Source organism: Hippoglossus hippoglossus, chromosome 9, assembly GCF_009819705.1.
Source record: "Hippoglossus hippoglossus isolate fHipHip1 chromosome 9, fHipHip1.pri, whole genome shotgun sequence".
Lineage (NCBI taxonomy): Eukaryota > Metazoa > Chordata > Actinopteri > Pleuronectiformes > Pleuronectidae > Hippoglossus > Hippoglossus hippoglossus.
In genome coordinates, this window is record NC_047159.1 from 26,516,945 (window position 1) to 26,538,074 (window position 21,130).

General features: G+C 39.6%; 1 protein-coding gene and 1 pseudogene across 1 annotated transcript; both read right to left on the bottom strand.

The window, feature by feature from the left end:
- Positions 1-7,694: 7,694 nt before the first annotated feature.
- On the bottom strand, positions 7,695-9,569 carry LOC117767915 (C-X-C motif chemokine 10-like). Its single transcript, XM_034595899.1, has 4 exons — positions 8,925-9,569; positions 8,274-8,415; positions 8,118-8,192; positions 7,695-7,984 (listed from the first exon to the last, which is right to left on the bottom strand). Exons 1-4 carry the CDS (start codon positions 8,977-8,979, stop codon positions 7,879-7,881), a joined length of 378 nt encoding a protein of 125 aa, XP_034451790.1. The 5' UTR covers positions 8,980-9,569; the 3' UTR covers positions 7,695-7,878.
- Positions 9,570-15,326: 5,757 nt separating this feature from the next.
- On the bottom strand, positions 15,327-16,909 carry LOC117767914 (annotated as a pseudogene).
- Between the last annotated feature and the right edge of the window lie 4,221 nt (positions 16,910-21,130).

The following is a 21,130-nucleotide window of genomic DNA, read 5'->3' on the forward strand; positions in this document are numbered from 1 at the left end:
GACATCATCGTCTTTGTAAAAAACAGAAGGATATCCAAGAACTCAGAAAAATTGTCAGTGATTTTAAAACCATGTCAGCTGCCAGGTTAAACTGGGGGAAAAGTGAAGCGCTGGCAGTTGGAAGTTGGGAGGGGGGGCTACCCAGTCTGCCGGGTGGTTGAAGTGGAGAGGAGATGGTCTCAAGTACCTGGGGGTATATGTCGGCAATGAGTCCATAGTTCAGAAGAACTGGGAGGGGGTGGCTGAGAAAATACAAGGGAGACTTAACAAGTGGAAATGGCTGAAGCCACAGTTATCGTACAGAGGCAGAACACTGATAATTAACAACCTGGTAGCTTCTGCTCTGTGGCATCGACTCGCGTGCATGGAACCACCGAAAGGACTCACACAAAAACTACAAGCCATTTTAACAGATTTCTTTTGGGACAGATTACACTGGGTGCCCCAGTGTGTATTGTTTTTACCAAAGGAGGAGGGGGGCAAGGGCTGGTGCACATTCAAAGCAGGGTAGCCACTTTTAGATTACAGTTTATCCAAAAGTATCTTGCAGGTCCACAGGATGTTGTTTGGAGACAAGTGACAAACAGCATCCCGAGGGGGACAACTGGTCTGGTTTTAGACAGGGCACTGTTCTTAATGGATTTTAAGCTTCTAACCCTGTATGGATTATCTCCTTTTTATCAGTCACTTTTTAAGACATGGAACCTTTTTAAATGGAAAAGGCTGGAACCTGCAAACTCACTGCACTGGCTATTGGAAGAGCCGCTAATCAATGGAGCCAGGCTGGATGTCCAGAGCAGCTCAACACCAGGCCTCACCAGTATGCTGTGCACCACCGGAGCTGTAACCCTGAGGAAGATAGTCAATGCAGCAGGTCCTGGACTGACCGACATCCCGGCTGTGGCTTCCCTCATCGGACAGAGGTCCATGCAACAGGCAGGAAACATTTTAAACATATGGATTAAGAGACTCACAAGGAGGTAAAGATGCTACAGGAGTACAGGACTGGAATAGAACCCCCCGACGACAGCGACCCTTTCCCAGAGTTGGGTTTTACTCCGAATCTGGACGGGCTCACAGGACCTTTTTTAAATAAAACTGACTGGAAACAGGTAGAACTGCACACAGCCAAAGGAAGAGCCATGTATGAATGTTTTGTATACATATTGAAAATAAAGGTTTTAAAAACCAAAAAAAATCTCTTTTTGTCTCTGATGCTCTCTCTTTCTCTCTTCTTGTCTCTGCTGCTCTCTCTTTCTCTCTTCTTCTCTCCTCCTCTCCTCCTCTCTCTTCCTGTGTTCCTCATCTCTGATTGGCTTATAAAAACAATGTTGGCATTGGTATAGATTATTGTGACCGACTGGTCTGTAGTATTCGCCTCCATTGAAGACATGAACATATTGGCCATGGAGAGTATCTTGGTACAAATTGTCAAAAGAATGGCACGGAGGCAAGACTTTATCACATACACAGCATCTCAGGCTGTTGCCCATGTTACTCTCTGATGGTACGTTCCCCATTTTTTATTAATTTCTCAGTATCTAAGCAATGAAGTGTGACCAGATAAGTCCTGAAAGATAAAAGAAATACACAAACACATACAATTTAATGACTACCAACAACTATTTGTGTAAAATTGAACTTAATGACATTATTATCTACCTTCTTATTCTACAAACGTCTGCCTGTCTGTCTGAATATATATCTGAATGTATATGAATGTATATCTCACAAACCATTCATCTTATCAACTTCACACTTGGTATGTGTGTTGTCATTGCCCTAGGGAAGGGCAGTGTCGAATTTATGCATACACAGTATGTTCAATTTCAATACAAATGTAATAAACAGGTGACCAGTGCACTGTAGCAGTCAGTGGGGACAGGGCAGTGGGCCTGAGTCTGAGGACCGAGTTGAACATGTCCTCTTTTACGTCCTCAGATCAAATTCAACAGCTGTTGGCAAATGGGTTAAATTGTGGGTCTAAATTGCTACCAGATTATTTGATCATTTTTTTTCATCATTCACAAACCATTTCACCATTTCAAACCATTCAGTTTCATTTTATGAAAAACATTGACTATCAAATCTTCCTTGCAGATAAACCAGGTAGGATGAACACACAGTTTTTTTTAACTTCACTCTGTCCCATAGACTGCTTATAAAAAGCTATGCACAAGCCATCCAGCACACAAACATTAAAAAGTAACAGGATCATGTTTGAGGAGGACTCACTAATGACGAGGAACAGACCAAGTACACAGCCCATTCCAAACAGGATTAAAACAGGTACTGTGTTAGTAATGGTGAAACGTGCAGCATCGAGCACTCTTACAAAGAGCGACTTCCCTTTATCATTAATTTTCTAATCATTTCTAATCCAGCCAAGAGATTGGAAAACTTTTCCCAGCCTTTTAGTGTTATTGCTAACGGACACGCCCCCTTCAAATGTCTTATTTAAAACAGATACAGTTTCCACTGCCAACAGAGACAAAGCCATGTCCAGGGCTAGATCCAGTGCCACCCCTGAGGACTGGTTAGCATTCATACAACAAAGAAACATCTGCACTACTATGATCAGAAAAGCTTTATACACTGAGTGTCAAGCTCAGATTGTCCTCTTCACCGTCCCTACCGATTGCACCAGTAGATGGCAGCAGTGACTCAATGTTCACTATAAGCCTCTTTTCCACTCCTCTCACTTTGAATTCATGTCAGCTGCTGTTGTGGATATCACTTGTAGTACTTAGGTTCTTTAACATTTTGTACCTTTTATGTCAGGATATCCTAAGAATCCTACTGACATGACCAGCATGGTTAGTAGGCTACATTTATTAATGAAAAGACATCAATATGAAAGTTATATGGCTGACAAAATATTTGCTTGCATTGATTTTATGGACTCAAAAATATCGAAGTCGTTATGGACTTAAAAGTGAATACAGATTTAGGACAACAACCGCCCTCAGCTATTATTGTGCTATCATTGAGACTAACGCTGTAATTAAAATATGTACATGGAATATTAGGGGCATACATAATAAAGAGTTGGGGGGTTTTTTTGGGGGGGGGGGTAACACTTCCCAAGCCCAATGATGAGCAAATAACAGAGTTTAACATAACAATGGAGGAAATAACTAATGTTGAAGAAATCAGTGTCTTAGGTTGGAGGAGTTCCTCATCTCCCCGCCTCGATGTGTAATTTTCTTAAAGCCTGTTTTCCAGATCCAGCTTTTTCTGCTGTTACCTGAAACTGTTTTTGTTGCCATGGAGTTTCCAAAAGGAGTCAAAAAGCTACATTTAATGGCAGCTGCAGTCACAGAAGTGGTTGATAATAGTTGCAAAAGTGACAATAGCTCCACCCATGAGATTCACACAAAAGACTTGACATGTTGTGCAGTGTTATTGTTCATTTTGTTGGTAATATTTACTTTATTTTTGAATAATCAACCGAGTAACGCCTCATCTGTGCAGGATTAAAACCTGTACCCTGCTGTCCTCTAGCGGCTGCTCTACCAAACTGCACCAAACATCACAGTGCATCAGGACCAACAGTCAAACATTCACCACAACAGACCGGTAATAAAAGTATCATGGTCAAGAAAACAAATACAGATATAGAAGTAACATGAGGATAAAATGTACCGTAAAAGTTTACTGTTACACAGTCAAACTTCCTGAGGACATTGACTAAGGGAGACCTGCTGGGTCAGAATCATCTCGACCAACACGACACTAACAATGTTTCTATTTGTGGCTTCATCTGCTGCTGTTTTAAATATTGTAGGTACATTTTTTTTTTTTGTGATGATTTCATATCTATTGTATATTTAGTGTTAATTTTTACGCCTGCAGCATTGATTAATGCTGGTTTTGTTTAGTGTATTAATATGAACTGTGTGTTAATGCCTGCAAACCCATTCTCTCTCAGTATAATATCAAAATTTAAGAGAGTTGTATTTATTCTTCACACTTGATACTGATACTGCAGTTAAAATATGGACCCAGCCAAGAGTCTGTTATGTTTTGTTATTTTAACTGACATCTTTTATTCAGTAAAATCCTTTATTTAGTAAAATATAATTACTTTAAAAATCGTACTCAGACTATGATTAAATACGCAAGTATCCCACACGTAGGATAGCAGTAAAAATATGTATTTACAGTTACATTATGAAAGTCAAGATATTTGATATAGTTATCATATGATCGTAAAATACACAGTATTAGTGTTTAATGTGCTTATCAAGTATCAAGCAAAATCATTGTATGCAGTTAACCATTCAAAGTAAATGTATTTGATGTAGCTGAAGCAGAGTTTATAGTCAGAAATTTGCGTGTGAGTCAAAGAATCGTTGCATTCTAGTAGTAGTCAGTCAGTGCAGGTTCATATGTTTTATGGCGGAGCTTTGATGAAAGGACCGATTGAAGGGGAATATATCGGTTGCATATTTTCAAAGTGTAGCCTGCTCTTGCCAAGATTACCAACCCTATCTTTAACTGATCAAAGTAAACATATTTCATGTGGTTAAAGAACCAATGTAAAATTAAATCATTGTGCTGTGATGTGTCTCCTGTGACTGATTTCTGATTTTGGCTGACATGATCTGATACACTTGGATAGACAGTTATTGAAATGAGCACAGTGCTGCTGATATTTGTACCGTTAACCACTACTTGTTGAGACCTGTCCTGTAAGGGGCTTTTATCCAAAGCATATAATTGTTAACATCTCGACTCTGTCTAAACATATGCTGCACATAATTCAACGCCATGATCCCCTGACATATGACATGACATCTATCTTGGACATCTAAGTCTTGGCTAGTGTCCAAATACATTAATCACAATAATCACAATCACACAAAACAATTCATTTGTAAACAAAACAGTTTGTAATAAGTTCACTGGGAAGCATGCAGCTCAAAATACATTTTCCAGAATAAAATCATGTACTTACTGTCAATGTAGTTTGCAGCCAACACTGAAGCTCATGAACTCCTTTCTGAGTGAGACAGAAGCACACAGAACAGACACACCTGTATCAGACAAATGCTCCAGACAATAATACCATACAAACAATGAGATACAGTGAAAGGAAAAAAATGATCATCTGTAAGCTTCATACCTCCTCCAGAGACAAGTGTGAGTGTCAGACCCACCTGTTCAAATGTACCTGACTTATATACTGTTGACCATTAAGGTGTGGTCACTGTTGACCACACCTTATAGGGTTGGGTCCATGGGTCGGACTTATAGTGTAATGAAAAATTCCACTGATCAATGTCTTACTACTGTGAAGAATGTCTTACTACTGTTTTGACTGTTTTCTGTGCACTTAGCGGATGCAACCTCAAAGTTCATGTCCTTACTTGGTAATTTCACTTTCTGTTGACCTTTATCTTTGCAACTGGGTGCTGGGGTTGATTCTTCTTTCTGTAACTGTCGCCATGCATCGTATGTTCTAGAACCTCTCCATGGTGGATGTTGTCCTCTACGTACGTAAAGTGCATGGGTTGAAGAATCTTCAATATTCTTCTGTGATTTGATTTAAACAGGACACAAAGTTAGATACACTAGATAGAAGATATAGTTTTTTATAGTATATCTTTTATTTTGTGTTTTAGCTGCATGCCAAGACATTAATCCTACCTTTTTCTAAACTTGTTTTCTAATCTTACCTGTCTTATCTAACTTATCTTTTGTTGTAGGTTAATTTCAAGTTTTTCGATATAAATACATCAAGATGGTGAAGGCTTTTGAGTGCGAACATAAGAAACATGGTAAGATGGACATAACTTTGTGTAATAAATTGATTTTATTGTGGCATCAATTTCTCTGTGCTTTTCCATTAACTGCAAATCTGGGATCTAAATCACCCATTTATACCAGTATACATTGTAACAAAGGGGTACCCAAACCAAGCAAGGGGGATCTAACAGTGCTTTGTGAGTACACATGTTATTGGACAAGATCAGATCACTCCTTTAATTCTATTGTGCACAAATTCTCATTCATGCCTTTGTGTCCAGCTATTACTCCAACTCTCTATTTGCCTGGCTCTTCCAGAAGTCAATCAACCGTCTCCAACTTGCACAACATAGCAGGTAAGTTTCTCACAAGAAGTCGGACATATGATGATTTTTTTTACTTGTTTTTAAATCACTGAATGGCCTTGCACTCCTTCACTTAGCAGACCTTCTCACCCCTTTTACCCATGCTCTCAATTTTCTTTCTGCTAACCAGCTGTTATTCTCAGTACCCAGGGCAACTCTATACAGAGGGAGGGAGGGCATTCACTGTGGAAGAACCTCCCTCTCAGTCAGACAAGCAACCTTACTGTCCTCTTTTAAAAATGCATTTTTAACAAACTTTTGTTTGCTTTATTGATATATTCTATTAATTTTTTCTTCCATTAACATGTTAACTTTGTAAACCTGTTATTTGAAAACTGCTATAGAAATGAAGATTATTATGATTATTATTTACATTACAGCTCCTATGACGTCTCTGTAAGTAAATGTAAGACAAGGGGATCTACCACAGCAAATATATCTAACCTACACTATTATTACAGAGAACAGTGTGAGAACATTTGTTAGATTCCCTCAAAACATGGGAGGGCAAACTAAATGTACCATGTATGTATGTGGTGTGATTAATACTTTGTGTTTTATTGAGGTATAAATTTGTATTTTATTTCACGGAACAGGTGTAAAAAGTGAAGCTTATACACCTTGAGGAGCTGAATGGTAAAAGACAATATCCAGGGAGAAAACTTAGCAAAAGAGGCACAGTGATAATGAAATAGATGATAACTGTATTATCAGTTGTATATAGTAATACTAAAACAAAATCAAGCTGCTCGTGCTGCTAGTCATACATAAACATAAAAGAAAAACATAAACAGAGTTGAAGTAACAGATCAGTGTGTTCAGCAACTTATCACCCAGTTTGTCTCTGATCATCATGGAAGGGAAGAGTCAGTTAGTTCCTTCTGTTCAAGTCCTTTATCCACACACAAACAGACACATACACACACATATGCACACACAATAAAGACAGTAGTTGGACTTTATACCATAAGATAGAGCAGGGGTCTTCAACGTTTTTCAGGCCAAGGACCCCCAAACTGATGGAGAGATGGAGCAAGGACCCCCTACTATATATATTGTATAAAATTGTGTTTTATATTAAATGGGCCTAGTGCCATGTATAAACATAGCTACCCTGTTATTTTGCATTCAATACTAAGCTATTCAAATAATACACAGGTTCATATATTCATGTTTTTATTATTGTGTGTCGCTGAATGTGTGCATTGCTGACTGAAAGATAACTTCTGCCTCCATTTATCCGTTCGCTACAATATGTTGGATTCATGTTAATGTGTATTTAAAGACATTTCAATTTGTGGAAAAGAAATTGGTTGAAAAGAAAATATGAAGAAATTGTCTAATCATCAAAATATTTCGCAACCCCCCTGCAGTACCTCCGGGAACCCCCTAGGGGTCGCGGACCCCCTGTTGAAGACCTCTGGTGTAGACCATATATACCTCACATATGATTACAGTAGCTGGTTTTATCTCAACTACTGACTTTTACATTGCTGTAATTTCATTGTAATATATTGACTGGTGAAGATAATCACAGACTCAGTTTGTGTTATGATGTGTAAAGAAAAAAACAGCAAGTACAGGTAGACCATTCAGTGTTTTTTATTATTGTAAATATATGTACAGATTATTTACTTCATATATACATGTGAAGACAAGTTGAGAACATGAACTCATGATTGGCCACTGAGAACATTTGAACACTTATAGTAATAACATGACAAAGGTAAGCTTATATCACAACAACAGGGTTTCTGTGCTGTTACATGGTCGTTGGAGCAGAGTCTGTGGGGAGGAGTCTTGTTGAGCTCCATGTATTTGTTTGACTGGAGGTCGTCGTCATGATCGCAGCTCTCTTGTTCTCATGCCTGAATCAACAAAAGACACTGTTAGTTAAAAAGCAATGGGAATGTGAAGCAGCCACAGTGTTGTGTGAGACGCCTGTCCTGCCCCAACACTGTGTCATGTTGTCAGATGTTTGTACAATCGACCTTGACTTACTTATTTCTGTTTTTCAGAATACGTTTTCCGAATGGTGACTCTGGATTCACGCATTTCTCCTGCTTTCTTATGATGCTGTGAGAGAAGAACGAGTCGTGTTAAAGAGAACCCAGTGAATGGCACATAAATGTGAAGTCATTCAGCTCATCTACTCACATAATAATCTCTATTTGTTGGCAGAAGATGTTTGGGTGGTGTATGACTGGCTCTGACTTGATCTGGCTGATGAGCTGTGGGTTGACCTTGCCGATATAACCATTTAAGCACTTGCATTTTCTGGATCTGCTGTCTGGTAGTCCTGTGGGAAGAGGAGACAGGCATTTGAGGTTTAGGTTAAAGGTCAGCTCACTCAGACTGTACTGAAGCCTGGTAACAAAAATACATGGCATTGTGCAAGTTAGGATATAGCTAATGCTATTCCCTATCTTGTTTCCTGATTTTTTTGTACAGATCTAAGGACATATATTTTCTTGTATGTATAATGATATCATTGGCAAAGTGTCATGAACAGATTTTCTATTTTTTTTGTTTGAACAACAACACTGCAGAGTCAGGTGTTAATTCTCTGAGAGTTAATCACCACCAGTGACCCTTTGAACATTACACACATTGACATTGTCGGAATAACACACTTGTCACACAAAGATCAGCCACTTTGAGCTGCATTACTGCTTGCACTAGATAAAAAGGAACAGCCAGTGTCTACTATTTGCCATTCTGCAGGTAAGTCCCCATTCACAACCCAACATGAAACAAATCAGATCATGAACATGAAGGATTTACAGGACAATAAAGTTTTCCCATTACCTTGAGCACAGAGGACAAGCAGGAAGCTGAGGAAGGTAATAGCAGATGAGTTCATAGTTGTGGCTGTAGACAGGTTCTGGCTCTCCCTGCAGTATCTCTCTTCAGTCTTTACTCCTGATGACACACAGCACAGGAGGTTTCTGTCTTTTATACACAGAGAGGAAACACTCTGCTTCTGCTATGCAACACTTTCACTTTGCACCAACAGTTTCATTTTCTCTGCCCCTTCTCTTTTCTTCTAATAATCCTGTTTCCCAGAATCAGAGAGAGCTTTTCTCTGGAAAAAGGTTGGTTCACAGAACCATTGTAGTTTGTATTATAAGCTGCACATAAAGCTATTCTGTGGTGGGGGGTGACCAGTCACAATGAATATGTATTTGTTAAATGAATGAATGATTTATTTTTCCTCATTATTGTCGATGATGGAAGAAAATGTAAAAACAAACAAACAAGCAAGCAAACAAACGGGCGAAAACCTAACTGCCTCTGCGGAGGTAAAAAAGTCAGCATTGCCTGATTGGGGTATATAACACATGCAGGCTTTACATCACTCCTCTATATATTTTCTGGTTTGGTTGCAAAAAGACGTACATACTGCTGTTTTTAATTTATATTCCCATCTTTGAGATTAGAAAAATAATTCAAGTTTAGCTCATCTAGTTGCATAGGTCAGAAGTTACCTACAACCCAGGTTGGAATTAGTGAGGGACAATGCAGGTAAAATAAACCCATGTCCTCAAGATAAAATAATTTAGTCCAAATGAGGTTCAAAGTTTTTTCGTTTAGTGTTTTGAGCTAAATGCTAAATGCTTGAGTTGGGTTGAGAAGGCCATAGTATAGATGATGACTATTAGCATTCATGACATTGTGAAAGTCATTAGCTGTGTCAAAACCAAATACGTCACAGGCTGTCCTGTTTCAAAAGGCTCCTTCAAATGCAGCCGACAAGTGCGTCCTTCCATCTGTTAAGACTAAAATCTATGTTTTTCTTTGTGTGTGTGTCTGTGAAGATGGCAATGAAACTGAACTCTAAACAAATGCAGTATGTTAGACAGGGGTGGGGGCAGGGACAGTTTGGGCTGAATATGTGGGAGAATGTGTGGCCTTCACATAGTGACTTTTAGTAGCCGTTGCTGGCTGGTTTTAATCTTGAAGTTGGTTAGTGTGTGTGTGTGTGCGTCACATCGCAGTTCAGTCTCGCACCTGTCTGATAATGCCTGTTTTGGAGACTGTACATCTGTGGCATACAATACACTGTACTTTAACTTGTTCTCATACCTAACTTACTATATTACAGCCTAAACTCCATTAGCTTTATTCAAACATCACACATACATGAATGCACTGTTTTCATAAGAAACTGTGACATACCCTTAGAAAGAATTCAAGCAGCTGCCACTAGGGTCTGAAGGACAGATAGGAAAGGCGTTGTTTTGTCTAGAAAATGCACATGCTTACGCACACAGAACATACAGCCGATAATGCAGGAACAAGGTTTCTCACTCCAATGAACAGCAACACCATATCTGCAAAAATACTGTGGTGGCAATTTCTATTGTATAATGATACACACATAACATTGTCTCTCGGAAAGTTCAATTCTAACACCTGCAGGTGGGCTCACCCCACACAGCCACCTAGTGTGACGTGTATAGAATGAGCACAGAGCATAGGAGAATCACTTCACTTATACAATCAGAAGCCCCTCCCTGCGAGGAGCAAAAGGTATTCTTCAGCCTCCTGATGTCTGACCAGGGTGGGCAGCCATCCTGTCTCAGATCTCCATCCCAGACCCCTGGTGTGACTTCTGGTGTGAGACAATCTGTCTCCGAGATCCCCTATCTTCATTTACAACATCAAAAGACCCCAGTCCTGTATACAATGCAGAGTTCCCCTCACCCATCTCTATCAGACACACTAAGTAACCCCTGCTGTGACCATTTGCTAAGTCACACATGTGGGGGCCATAAACACTTATAGTCCCCTCTGCAACTCTTGTAAGTCACAGAAACACATTTGTTCATACTTTCTTCTACATACACATCTGTTCTTCTATTAAACATTACACAAATGCAAATTCTGCCATTACAATACTGAAGACCCACAAGGCTTCAGCTGAAGGCCTGTCTGTAAAACATGAAACCAAACACTGTCAGAATGTGAAGATTTTCCCAGCTACTGTCACAGGAGGGACGAACCTGGGAGCGGCTCCTCATCAGACTCCAGGGCCAAGAGGATGGGACCACGCCTGCGCACCAGCAAGGGAGAGCCAAGGTCTAAAACATGGTGACTCCCCCTCGTTATTGACCAATGAAGTTATACCTACTATTATAAGTACTGTACCCGTCGTCCGTTCGGGGCGACTCTTGACTACCCCGTGCTACTAGAAAGCCGAGGCTGTGTATTGAGTGCCCATAGCTATGTGCACATAGCTATGCTGTACCTTTTCATTGCTTCTGAATAAATACTTGTTGAACCAAACCGAGACCGGCTCTTCTCATATCTCGGGATAAAAGAACACGACACATCCCCAAGAAACGAAGGCTCCAAAGGGTGGATCCTTCCTGGCCCTACCTTTCCCAGGATCCATTGCGCTTCAGTGATGAACCGTTTTTCATAGAGGTGATGAAAGCAATTAGACGCCCAATGCTTAAGTGTCAGGCTTCAACTTAACCACACAGCTAACCATATATATATAAAAAAAAACAAGGGCCGCTGAAACCTTCTTGTAGTGTCCAACCATTATTGCTGTTTCTAGGTAACCATTTTATTTCAGTTCGACCTCCATGTTCTGCAGCCCCTGAATGGAGCGACAGCTATTATGTCAACTGCAGACACAGGCTACAGGAAAAAGTATTAGCTTTTAGCTGGCATTGGTTTTTAGAGACCCAGTGCAATGCCTCTGCCCTTTCATGTGGCACATGGTCTTAGACAGTGGCATCAGGGCACCAATACCACAAGACTGCTCTGTTCCCACTTTTCCACAAACGTTGTACAGCCACATGTTTTTCAGAGTGAAGCAGCCAGCACCTTGTGATGGATATCTGAAAATACAAGAGGCTGGAACACCAAATTTGTCTTTGTGTATTTTAATAGGGTCTTTCTGCAGAAAGGATCAACACAGAGAGTCACAGGGATCTCAGAGTGAAGATGGAGAACAGTCAAATGCAAGGATCTTATATCGGAGAACTAAGGCTGTTTGTCTGAGCCAGTTCAGACTGGTTCTCTAGGCGCAGTTTGAGACGGGGATTAAGACACAGGAAACTGATTTGCATACGTTTCCATTAGGTACTTGGACAGTCAATAAGTAATAGAAAGGTCATAAAGGTATTAGAAAGGTCATACAGGTTTCAGGTCACAAACAGTTCTGGTCATAAAAGTCTTAGACAGGTATGCAAAAAGTCACTATTCAATTTCAAAATAGGTTTCAACCACACTTAGTTTTTTTTCCACTACAACCTTTAACAAGCTCATGCTGGCCATTAATCAGGGGAACTGTAGTTTTACACATGTGAACAAATAACAGAACCAACAGAGACCAAGATTTTATTCGTCTTCACATTCACCATCTAATTAAAAACAGTGGGTCTGACTGACTAAAGAAAAATGAACCACATTCTTCATTCATCTCCTCATGATCTTGTCTTTCCCCCTTTTAATCTGTATCATGAATAATGTTATAATTAGAGAGGAGAGTATTGTTCAGCATCTTGTCCAAAACACTTCAACATGGGGTAGGAATGGGGGGGGGGGTGACATGGACTGAACCATCGACCCCCTGATTAATGGCCATCATAAGTTGTAAGTGTTCATTTTTATTATTCTCAGCTAAGTGGCTAATGAAGCTAATTATAGCTTCATTAGTCCATTGAAAATGATATTGATCTTCTTCCAAAAATGTCTGTCTGTATGTGGGACACATATTTTTCTAAAACTACATCTTATCAACTTCACAGTTGGTATGTGTATTGTAGATTGTCTGAGGAAGTGCAGTGCTGAATCGTGTACGATTTGAACACATGATCGTTCAATATTAATAAAATGTGTATAAACAGGCGACCAGCGTTCTGTAGCAGTCAGTGGCTGTGAGGCATTGTGCCTTCAGTCTTCGGACAGAATTGAATCATCTTCTTCATCTTTAGATAATTTACAGCAGTAATGAAGCAATTTTAGTTTCATTTATGAAAATCATGAACTATATTGCACATGAATCAGGTCGGATGAACACAACGTTTAAAAATATGTCCAGCACACAAACAATCAAAAAATGACAGTATATTATAGGTCTGTTTGAGGAGGACTCACTAATGACGAGGAGTATTTGTGAAGTAGATTCTGGAGCACAGGCCAAACCCAACAGCTCATTCCACAGGCAGTTTTAAAAAGGCACTGCACTAGTTGTGCAAAAATACTATGTCTAAGGCTAATGGCTGAGCGTCTTCATGAACAACAGGTCTATTTATGTAGCATTGTTCTTTAGCATAAGCTTTGTTACACAAGCGTTTGGGACCAGCCTCACATAGCAGGACATGCTACACACTAGCTACTTCTTCAGATACCAAACCAGTTACCTGATCACGGTAACATTAGAGCAAATTAACACAAAGTTAATTCCATTACCTATCCCTTAAAAGGCTGAAAAAATACACCATCCTCCAAACAACATCAAGTAATTCAAAACGTTCATGTACTAAGCTATGATTCGATAATTTCTGTATGTTGAAGGGTTTTAGCAAGTTCAATTCAAATCACACATGTGGATGGTTTTTAACTAAGGTAATAAACTCAGTGGTATTTTAATCGCATTTAGTGATTCACCACAAAAGTTAATTTCCTTGTAGATTCAACTCATTCCAGCATTTCCTTGCTTCAGTATTCTCTGTGGCAGATTTCCAATACTCTTATTGTCTGTTACCTTTATTTGAACTGTTATTATTTTTTGTCAAACTTAAGTTCTCATCTACCACATCTACTGTACAGTGTGTTTTCTAAGACTCAGTATTACATGCAGTGTTTGGAAATTACCATGTGTCTTTGAAAATAACGATGCAAAAAAAGTGAGATTCTGCAGTGGGAAGTGATTTCTCACAAGTAACCTTAACTGTGCTGCAGTGGATTACATCCACCTTCATTTTAATCTCTAATGCCAAACAGTATGACAATTAAGTATATTACACTGTGCACCTTGCAGAAAATGACTTGGATTAAGTCAGTTAACAGACTGTAATAAAAAGGTGTTGAGATGTTTTCAATCTCCAACCTGCTGGTTCTGTGCTTTATATAGGAGAAAGATAATACAGGGATCACTGACTAACTGCTTAAGCTTGTCTGGCTGATGTGTGTTGCTTCTTTAACTGGATCACAAACTCTGACAGTATTTCTAATGCATAAAATGTTTCCTTTTTTTCTTTTATACATTTTTAACAGATCTTAATCATATTTTATTGTGAACATTAAGATATCAGCTGTAATGATTTTGGGATGTATTGAAACTGTTTTTCTCACAAGATGGTTTACTGTTTTATATAACGGCTGAATAAAAAGCTATGTGAGTTTAATATATTTTGAGGATATGTATGCTACTTATTTAAAGCAAGGATATGGGTATAATTTATAGCATATAAAGGAATGTTACACTGTAAAAATATCAGATTGACATCTGGTAATGAGTTGTTTCAGAAGATGATTAGATGATTGTCTGGTCCAGTTGGTGCGAGTCATTTAGTTTCAGAAAAACATTAGAAGATCTGAAAGATTACACTCAGAATTACATCTGGTAAAAAAGTTAAAATTTTAAAAACATTGATACCATGACTCAAACACACTGAGTTTCCTGAAATGAAGCAAACAACTAGGTTTAATTCTAACAAAATGTTTTATGAAGCAATGCTAAGAAAAGACCCCAGATGAAAGCTATGTGCAAAGTACTGATGATCCTCTAGGCATCACTACAATGAGCTCTAGCCAAGTGGCAACCCACCATGACATCACCCGTTTTGGCACCATCTTTGTTTTTGAAACCAAAAGTAACCATATTAGAGCCTGACTGAGAGCTTGAGGACACTGCACCCACTACCACCTAAAGATCTCATGGAGAAATGGGTTTGTGGTCCTGTGGTGCAGGAGAACACGATGACCGGCCTGCACAACAACAACCAAACCCTTAGGGATGGTCAGGAATGCTGAGTGGGAGCAAATCCCTGCAGCCAGGTTGTCCAAATACTTTTGGCCATGTGTAGTGTAGACCATATATACCTCACATATGATTACAGTAGCTGGTTTTATCTCAACTACTGACTTTTACATTGCTGTAATTTCATTGTAATATATTGACTGGTGAAGATAATCACAGACTCAGTTTGTGTTATGATGCGTAAAGAAAAAAAACAGCAAGTACAGGTAGACCATTCAGTGTTTTTATTATTGTAAATATATGTACAGATTATTTACTTCATATATACATGTGAAGACAAGTTGAGAACATGAACTGATGATTGGCCACTGAGAACATTTGAACACTTATAGTAATAACATGACAAAGGTAAGCTTATATCACAACAACAGGGTTTCTGTGCTGTTACATGGTCGTTGGAGCAGAGTCTGTGGGGAGGAGTCTTGTTGAGCTCCATGTATTTGTTTGACTGGAGGTCGTCGTCATGATCGCAGCTCTCTTGTTCTCATGCCTGAATCAACAAAAACACTGTTAGTTAAAAAGCAATGGGAATGTGAAGCAGCCACAGTGTTGTGTGAGACGCCTGTCCTGCCCCAACACTGTGTCATGTTGTCAGATGTTGTACAGTCGAGCTGACTTACTTATTTTTTCATTTTGAGAATAAATTTTCCGAATGGTGACTCTGGATTCACGCATTTCTCCTGCTTTCCTATGATGCTGTGAGAGAAGAACGAGTCGTGTTAAAGAGAACCCAGTGAATGGCACATAAATGTGAAGTCATTCAGCTCATCTACTCACATAATAATCTCTATTTGTTGGCAGAAGATGTTTGGGTGGTGTATGACTGGCTCTGACTTGATCTGGCTGATGAGCTGTGGGTTGACCTTGCCGATATAACCGTTTAAGCACTTGCATTTTCTGGATCTGCTGTCTGGTAGTCCTGTGGGAAGAGGAGACAGGCATTTGAGGTTTAGGTTAAAGGTCAGCTCACTCAGACTGTACTGAAGCCTGGTAACAAAATACATGGCATTGTGCAAGTTAGGATATAGCTAATGCTATTCCCTATCTTGTTTCCTGATTTTTTTGTACAGATCTAAGGACATATATTTTCTTGTATGCATAATGATATCATTGGCAAAGTGTCATGAACAGATTTTCGTTTTTCTGTGACTGAAATAAAATGTTCTGATTTCAGAAGTTTGAACAACAACACTGCAGAGTCAGGTGTTAATTCTCTGAGAGTTAATCACCACCAGTGACCCTTTGAACATTACACACATTGACATTGTCGGAATAAACCACTTGTCACACAAAGATCAGCCACTTTGAGCTGCATTACTGCTTGCACTAGATAAAAAAGGACAGCCAGTGTCTACTATTTGCCATTCTGCAGGTTAAGTCCCCCATTCACAACCCAACATGAAAACAAATCAGATCATGAACATGAAGGATTTACAGGACAATAAAGTTTTCCCATTACCTTGAGCACAGAGGACAAGCAGGAAGCTGAGGAAGGTAATAGCAGATGAGTTCATAGTTGTGGCTGTAGACAGGTTCTGGCTCTCCCTGCAGTATCTCTCTTCAGTCTTTACTCCTGATGACACACAGCACAGGAGGTTTCTGTCTTTTATACACAGAGAGGAAACACTCTGCTTCTGCTATGCAACACTTTCACTTTGCACCAATACTTTCATTTTCTCTGCCCCTTCCCTTTTCTTCTAGTAATCCTGTTTCCCAGAATCAGAGAGAGCTTTTCTCTGGAAAAAGGTTGGTTCACAGAACCATTGTAGTTTGCATTATAAGCTGCACATAAAGCTATGGTGGGGGGTGACCAGTCACAATGAATATGTATTTGTTAAATGAATGAATGATTTATTTTTCCTCATTATTTTCAATGATGGATGAAAATGTAAAAACAAACAAACAAGCAAGCAAACAAACGGGCGAAAACCTAACTGCCTCTGCGGAGGTAAAAAGTCAGCATTGCCTGATTGCGGTATATAACACATGCAGGCTTTACATCACTCCTCTATATATTTTCTGGTTTGGTTGCAAAAAGACGTACATACTGCTGTTTTTAATGTATATTCCCATCTTTGAGATTAGAAAAATAATTCAATTTTAGCTCATCTAGTTGCATAGGTCAGAAGTTACCTACAACCCAGGTTGGAATTAGTGAGGGACAATGCAGGTAAAATAAACCCACGTCCTCAAGATAAAATAATTTAGTCCAAATGAGGTTCAAAGGTTTTCTTTTAGTGTTATGAGCTAAATGCTAAATGCTTGAGTTGGGTTGAGAAGGCCATAGTATAGATGATGACTATTAGCATTCATGACATTGTGAAAGTCATTAGCTGTGTCAAAACCGAATACGTCCCAGGCTGTCCTGTTTCAAAAGGCTCCTTCAAATGCAGCCGACAAGTGCGTCCTTCCATCCCCAACAAACGAAGGCTCCAAAGGGTGGATCCTTCCTGGCCCTACCTTTCCCAGGATCCATTGCGCTTCAGTGATGAACCGTTTTTCATAGAGGTGATGAAAGCAATTAGACGCCCAATGCTTAAGTGTCAGGCTTCAACTTGCAGACACACAGACACACACACATAACCATATAATATAAAAAACAAGGGCCGCTGAAACCTTCTTGTAGTGTCCAACCATTATTGCTGTTTCTAGGTAACCATTTTATTTCAGTTCGGCCTCCATGTTCTGCAGCTCCTGAATGGAGCGACAGCTATTATGTCAACTGCAGACAGGCTACAGGAAAAAGTATTAGCTTTTAGCTGGCATTGGTTTTTAGAGACCCAGTGCAATGCCTCTGCCCTTTCATGTGGCACATGGTCTTAGACAGTGGCATCAGGGCACCAATACCACAAGACTGCTCTGTTCCCACTTTTCCACAAACATTGTACAGCCACATGTTTTTCAGAGTGAAGCAGCCACCACCTTCAACAAGGTCATGCACCCCCCCCCCCCCCCCCCCCCCCCCCCCCCCCCCCCCCCCCCCCCCCCCCCCCCCCCCCCCCCCCCCCCCCCCCCCCCCCCCCCCCACACACACACACACACACACACCTTCTGAAATCTGTTCTCCTCTCTCCATGTCAGTTGTCATTTCAGTGATTTGTGGTTACCCTCCTCTTCCCCAACTACTTCCATTTGTCCATCCATTATCAACACTCTTTATTCTGGTGGGGGCTGGAGCCAATCCTAGCCAACATTGGCCGAGAGGCGTGGTACACCCTAGACAGGTCGTCAATCTATCACAGGGTTATAGAGACAACCATCACACTCAAATTCACAATTTTGAGTCTCCAACTAATCTTAACCGACTCTACATGTTTTTTTAAGTGTGGGAGGAAGCTAGAGCCCCTGGAGAAAACCCACGCAAATTCAACACAGAAAGACCTCCACCAGTAATCCAGCTGTGATAAACACAGGTCAGTTAATTTTTCCTCCTGAGAGGGATTGATCTGAGCTGAACTGTATTTTTACACATGTGAACAAATGACAGAACCAACAGAGACCAAGATTTAATTTGTCTTCACATTCACCACCTAATTAAAAACAGTGGGTCTGACTGACTAAAGAAACATGAACCACATTCTTCATTCATCTCCTCATGATCTTGTCTTTCCCATTTGAATCTGTATCATGAATAATGTTATAATTAGAGAGGAGAGTATTGTTCAGCATCTTGTCCAAAACACTTCAACATTCTCATTTCTCCAGAATGATCTGGCCCCAGCCCCTTCTAACCACACAACTGTCATTGCATCAGTCAATTCGTCAGAGGCAAAGCAGAATTCCAAACCATGTCTAGCCCATAGTTTAATATTAACCCCACCCTTATGTGGAAGTTTCCACTTCCTTCACAGTCACCATTCACGGCTGCAACAGGATATACAGAACTTTCATTTCTCTAAAAGCATGTTTCCGTTTTCGTCATCTTCAGTGGGAGAAACTAGGAAACAAGGAAAGGATGCAAGTGAGGAAGAGAGAACTGAAATTTACTCATGGTGCTTCAGTGGATAAGGGTGCATGTTGAATAGTGCAAAATTACCTTTGCCAAATAGTTTCCACTATGGCCACAAGTGACATGTACTGTATGTGCCAAAGTGTCAAAGCTAAAACATGGTGTAACAGTAACAATCGACAAAGGAATGCAGTAATGTTAAGTCACAGAAATTTCCAGTCTACAGTTAACTAGAATATGCCAATACAAACATAAACTGACGTATATGGACAAGTAACGCAATAGCTGCAAAAAATCTAGAATTGAGCAATGTGTTTACTGCTCATCATCATTCTTCCCTTTTCCTCGTAATCGCACAAGACGACTTCCTTTCAAAGGAAACACTGGCCTTCTCAAGGAAATTTGCATGTGACTGACCTGTTGTCTGGTTTGCCAGTGATTCAAACCAGCATACAGTCAATACTGAACAGTAATAGTTACGGTCATTTGTTCCAACAGAAAGCTTTTTTTTCAGCAGCACATTAGTGATGAAGCAGATCCCAGAGCGTTTTGGTGTAACTGCAGCATGTTATTGTCGACACATGTGGTGCCTCTGTCATGCACTGTTAGCAAATCTCTCAAGTTTTCCAAAGAAGTAGAATGTGAAATTGAAAGGAACAAGCTGAGGGAAATGTCGTCAGCGATGAACCACCACTGACTAAATTTAATTTTGAATCTGTCAATGTAGCACTTGTGTGAAATCAAATGTTAACTGGGCTGAAGAAATTCTTTGGAAAATATTTCATATATTTACACTATTACACACTAGTGTTTGCTCATTTTATGAATGATAGAATAGCCCATTTTTAATTTTATTTTGTATGACCAGATTAAAACAAATCAAAATGAGCAGGATATTAATCATTTTCTACGAAATGGTTCTGCCTGCTTAATAACAGCTTAATAACAATACATTTCCATGTGTGGTGGAGTGTATACGTAGACATTGAATAATGTACTGAATAGATGGAGAAAACCATCTAACATTATTCTTGAATTCATTAAAACAACATGACATGACAATGTTCTCTCTTCTTTCAGTTTATCTGGATTTAAACAAAGTCGTTTTTTAAAAATACACTGTGTCCATACATGAAACATACATACTAATACATACACTGACAGTTCCATTGATTACAAACTTTCACTGTATTTGATCAGGTCTATTCTTTCAGAGCCTGACCAAAGACCTGAGCAAAAGACATTCATAATCAGACAGTGACACGAGCGGCACACAAAAATATAAAAAGCATCAGAAGGGTAAAACTTGTGTGTAGTACACCCAAATCAGGTAATTCTAAAATGATACTGTAACAGAGACTGTAATAATGCTATTTCATTATTACATCATGACCTCATTATATAACGTGATGACTCATGAATCTTTTTAATAAACTAATCCTACTGGTTGCAAACAACTTCCACCATGTCCCCCTTTCCTAAGCAGTGTTATTGTTGGCACCACTGGGGCAAAGACCGGATCCCTTTCCGGTCTCCTCAGATCACTAGCAACTCCAACCATCAGGCTGGCTACTCTCCAAAGCAAGAAACAACCAGAAGTCCAGCTTTAACCACAAACCCTGATCTCAGTGTTAGAGTAAAACACCTGGTTCTAATAACTTATTTATAGTTACTAAGTTTCTATCATTCTCCATCTTTGCCTTCTTGTCTTCCTTTGACAACAGAGCTCTGTTCTTTTGCAAGGTAGTTTACACAATTGTTCTAATGTGTGCCACTATTCCACTGTCTGGGGAAAGCTACTTGTATATGCTTTAAGTTGGTGGCGGATGCTTTCCCTTTGTGCTGTAGGGTCTTAAATTTTCCTATTTTCCTGTCAAATGTCATCCTGGATGGGATTATAGTACATCCATGGACCTATTAATTTTAAAGTGAAAGTGAGGGAACCAATCTAAATGCAGAAAATGTCATCATTCTACAGTCAATAGTTAATGCAGTCTGCTTCATCAATAATAATGAAGAGTAAATTAAGAAAGCAGTAAGATTTGCCTTTTCTATAGAAACGTG

What these genes read in the sequence shown, in the direction of transcription:
- LOC117767915 (XM_034595899.1), bottom strand. Translation starts at nt 8,979, where the DNA reads ATGAACTCATCTGCTATTACCTTCCTCAGCTTCCTGCTTGTCCTCTGT. An exon ending in GCTTGTCCTCTGTGCTCAAG is followed by an intron (nt 8,416 to 8,924) that starts GTAATGGGAAAA and finishes CTCTTCCCACAG; the next exon opens with GACTACCAGACAGCAGATCC. An exon ending in ATTCTGAAAAACAGAAATAA is followed by an intron (nt 7,985 to 8,117) that starts GTAAGTCAAGGT and finishes TTGTTGATTCAG; the next exon opens with GCATGAGAACAAGAGAGCTG.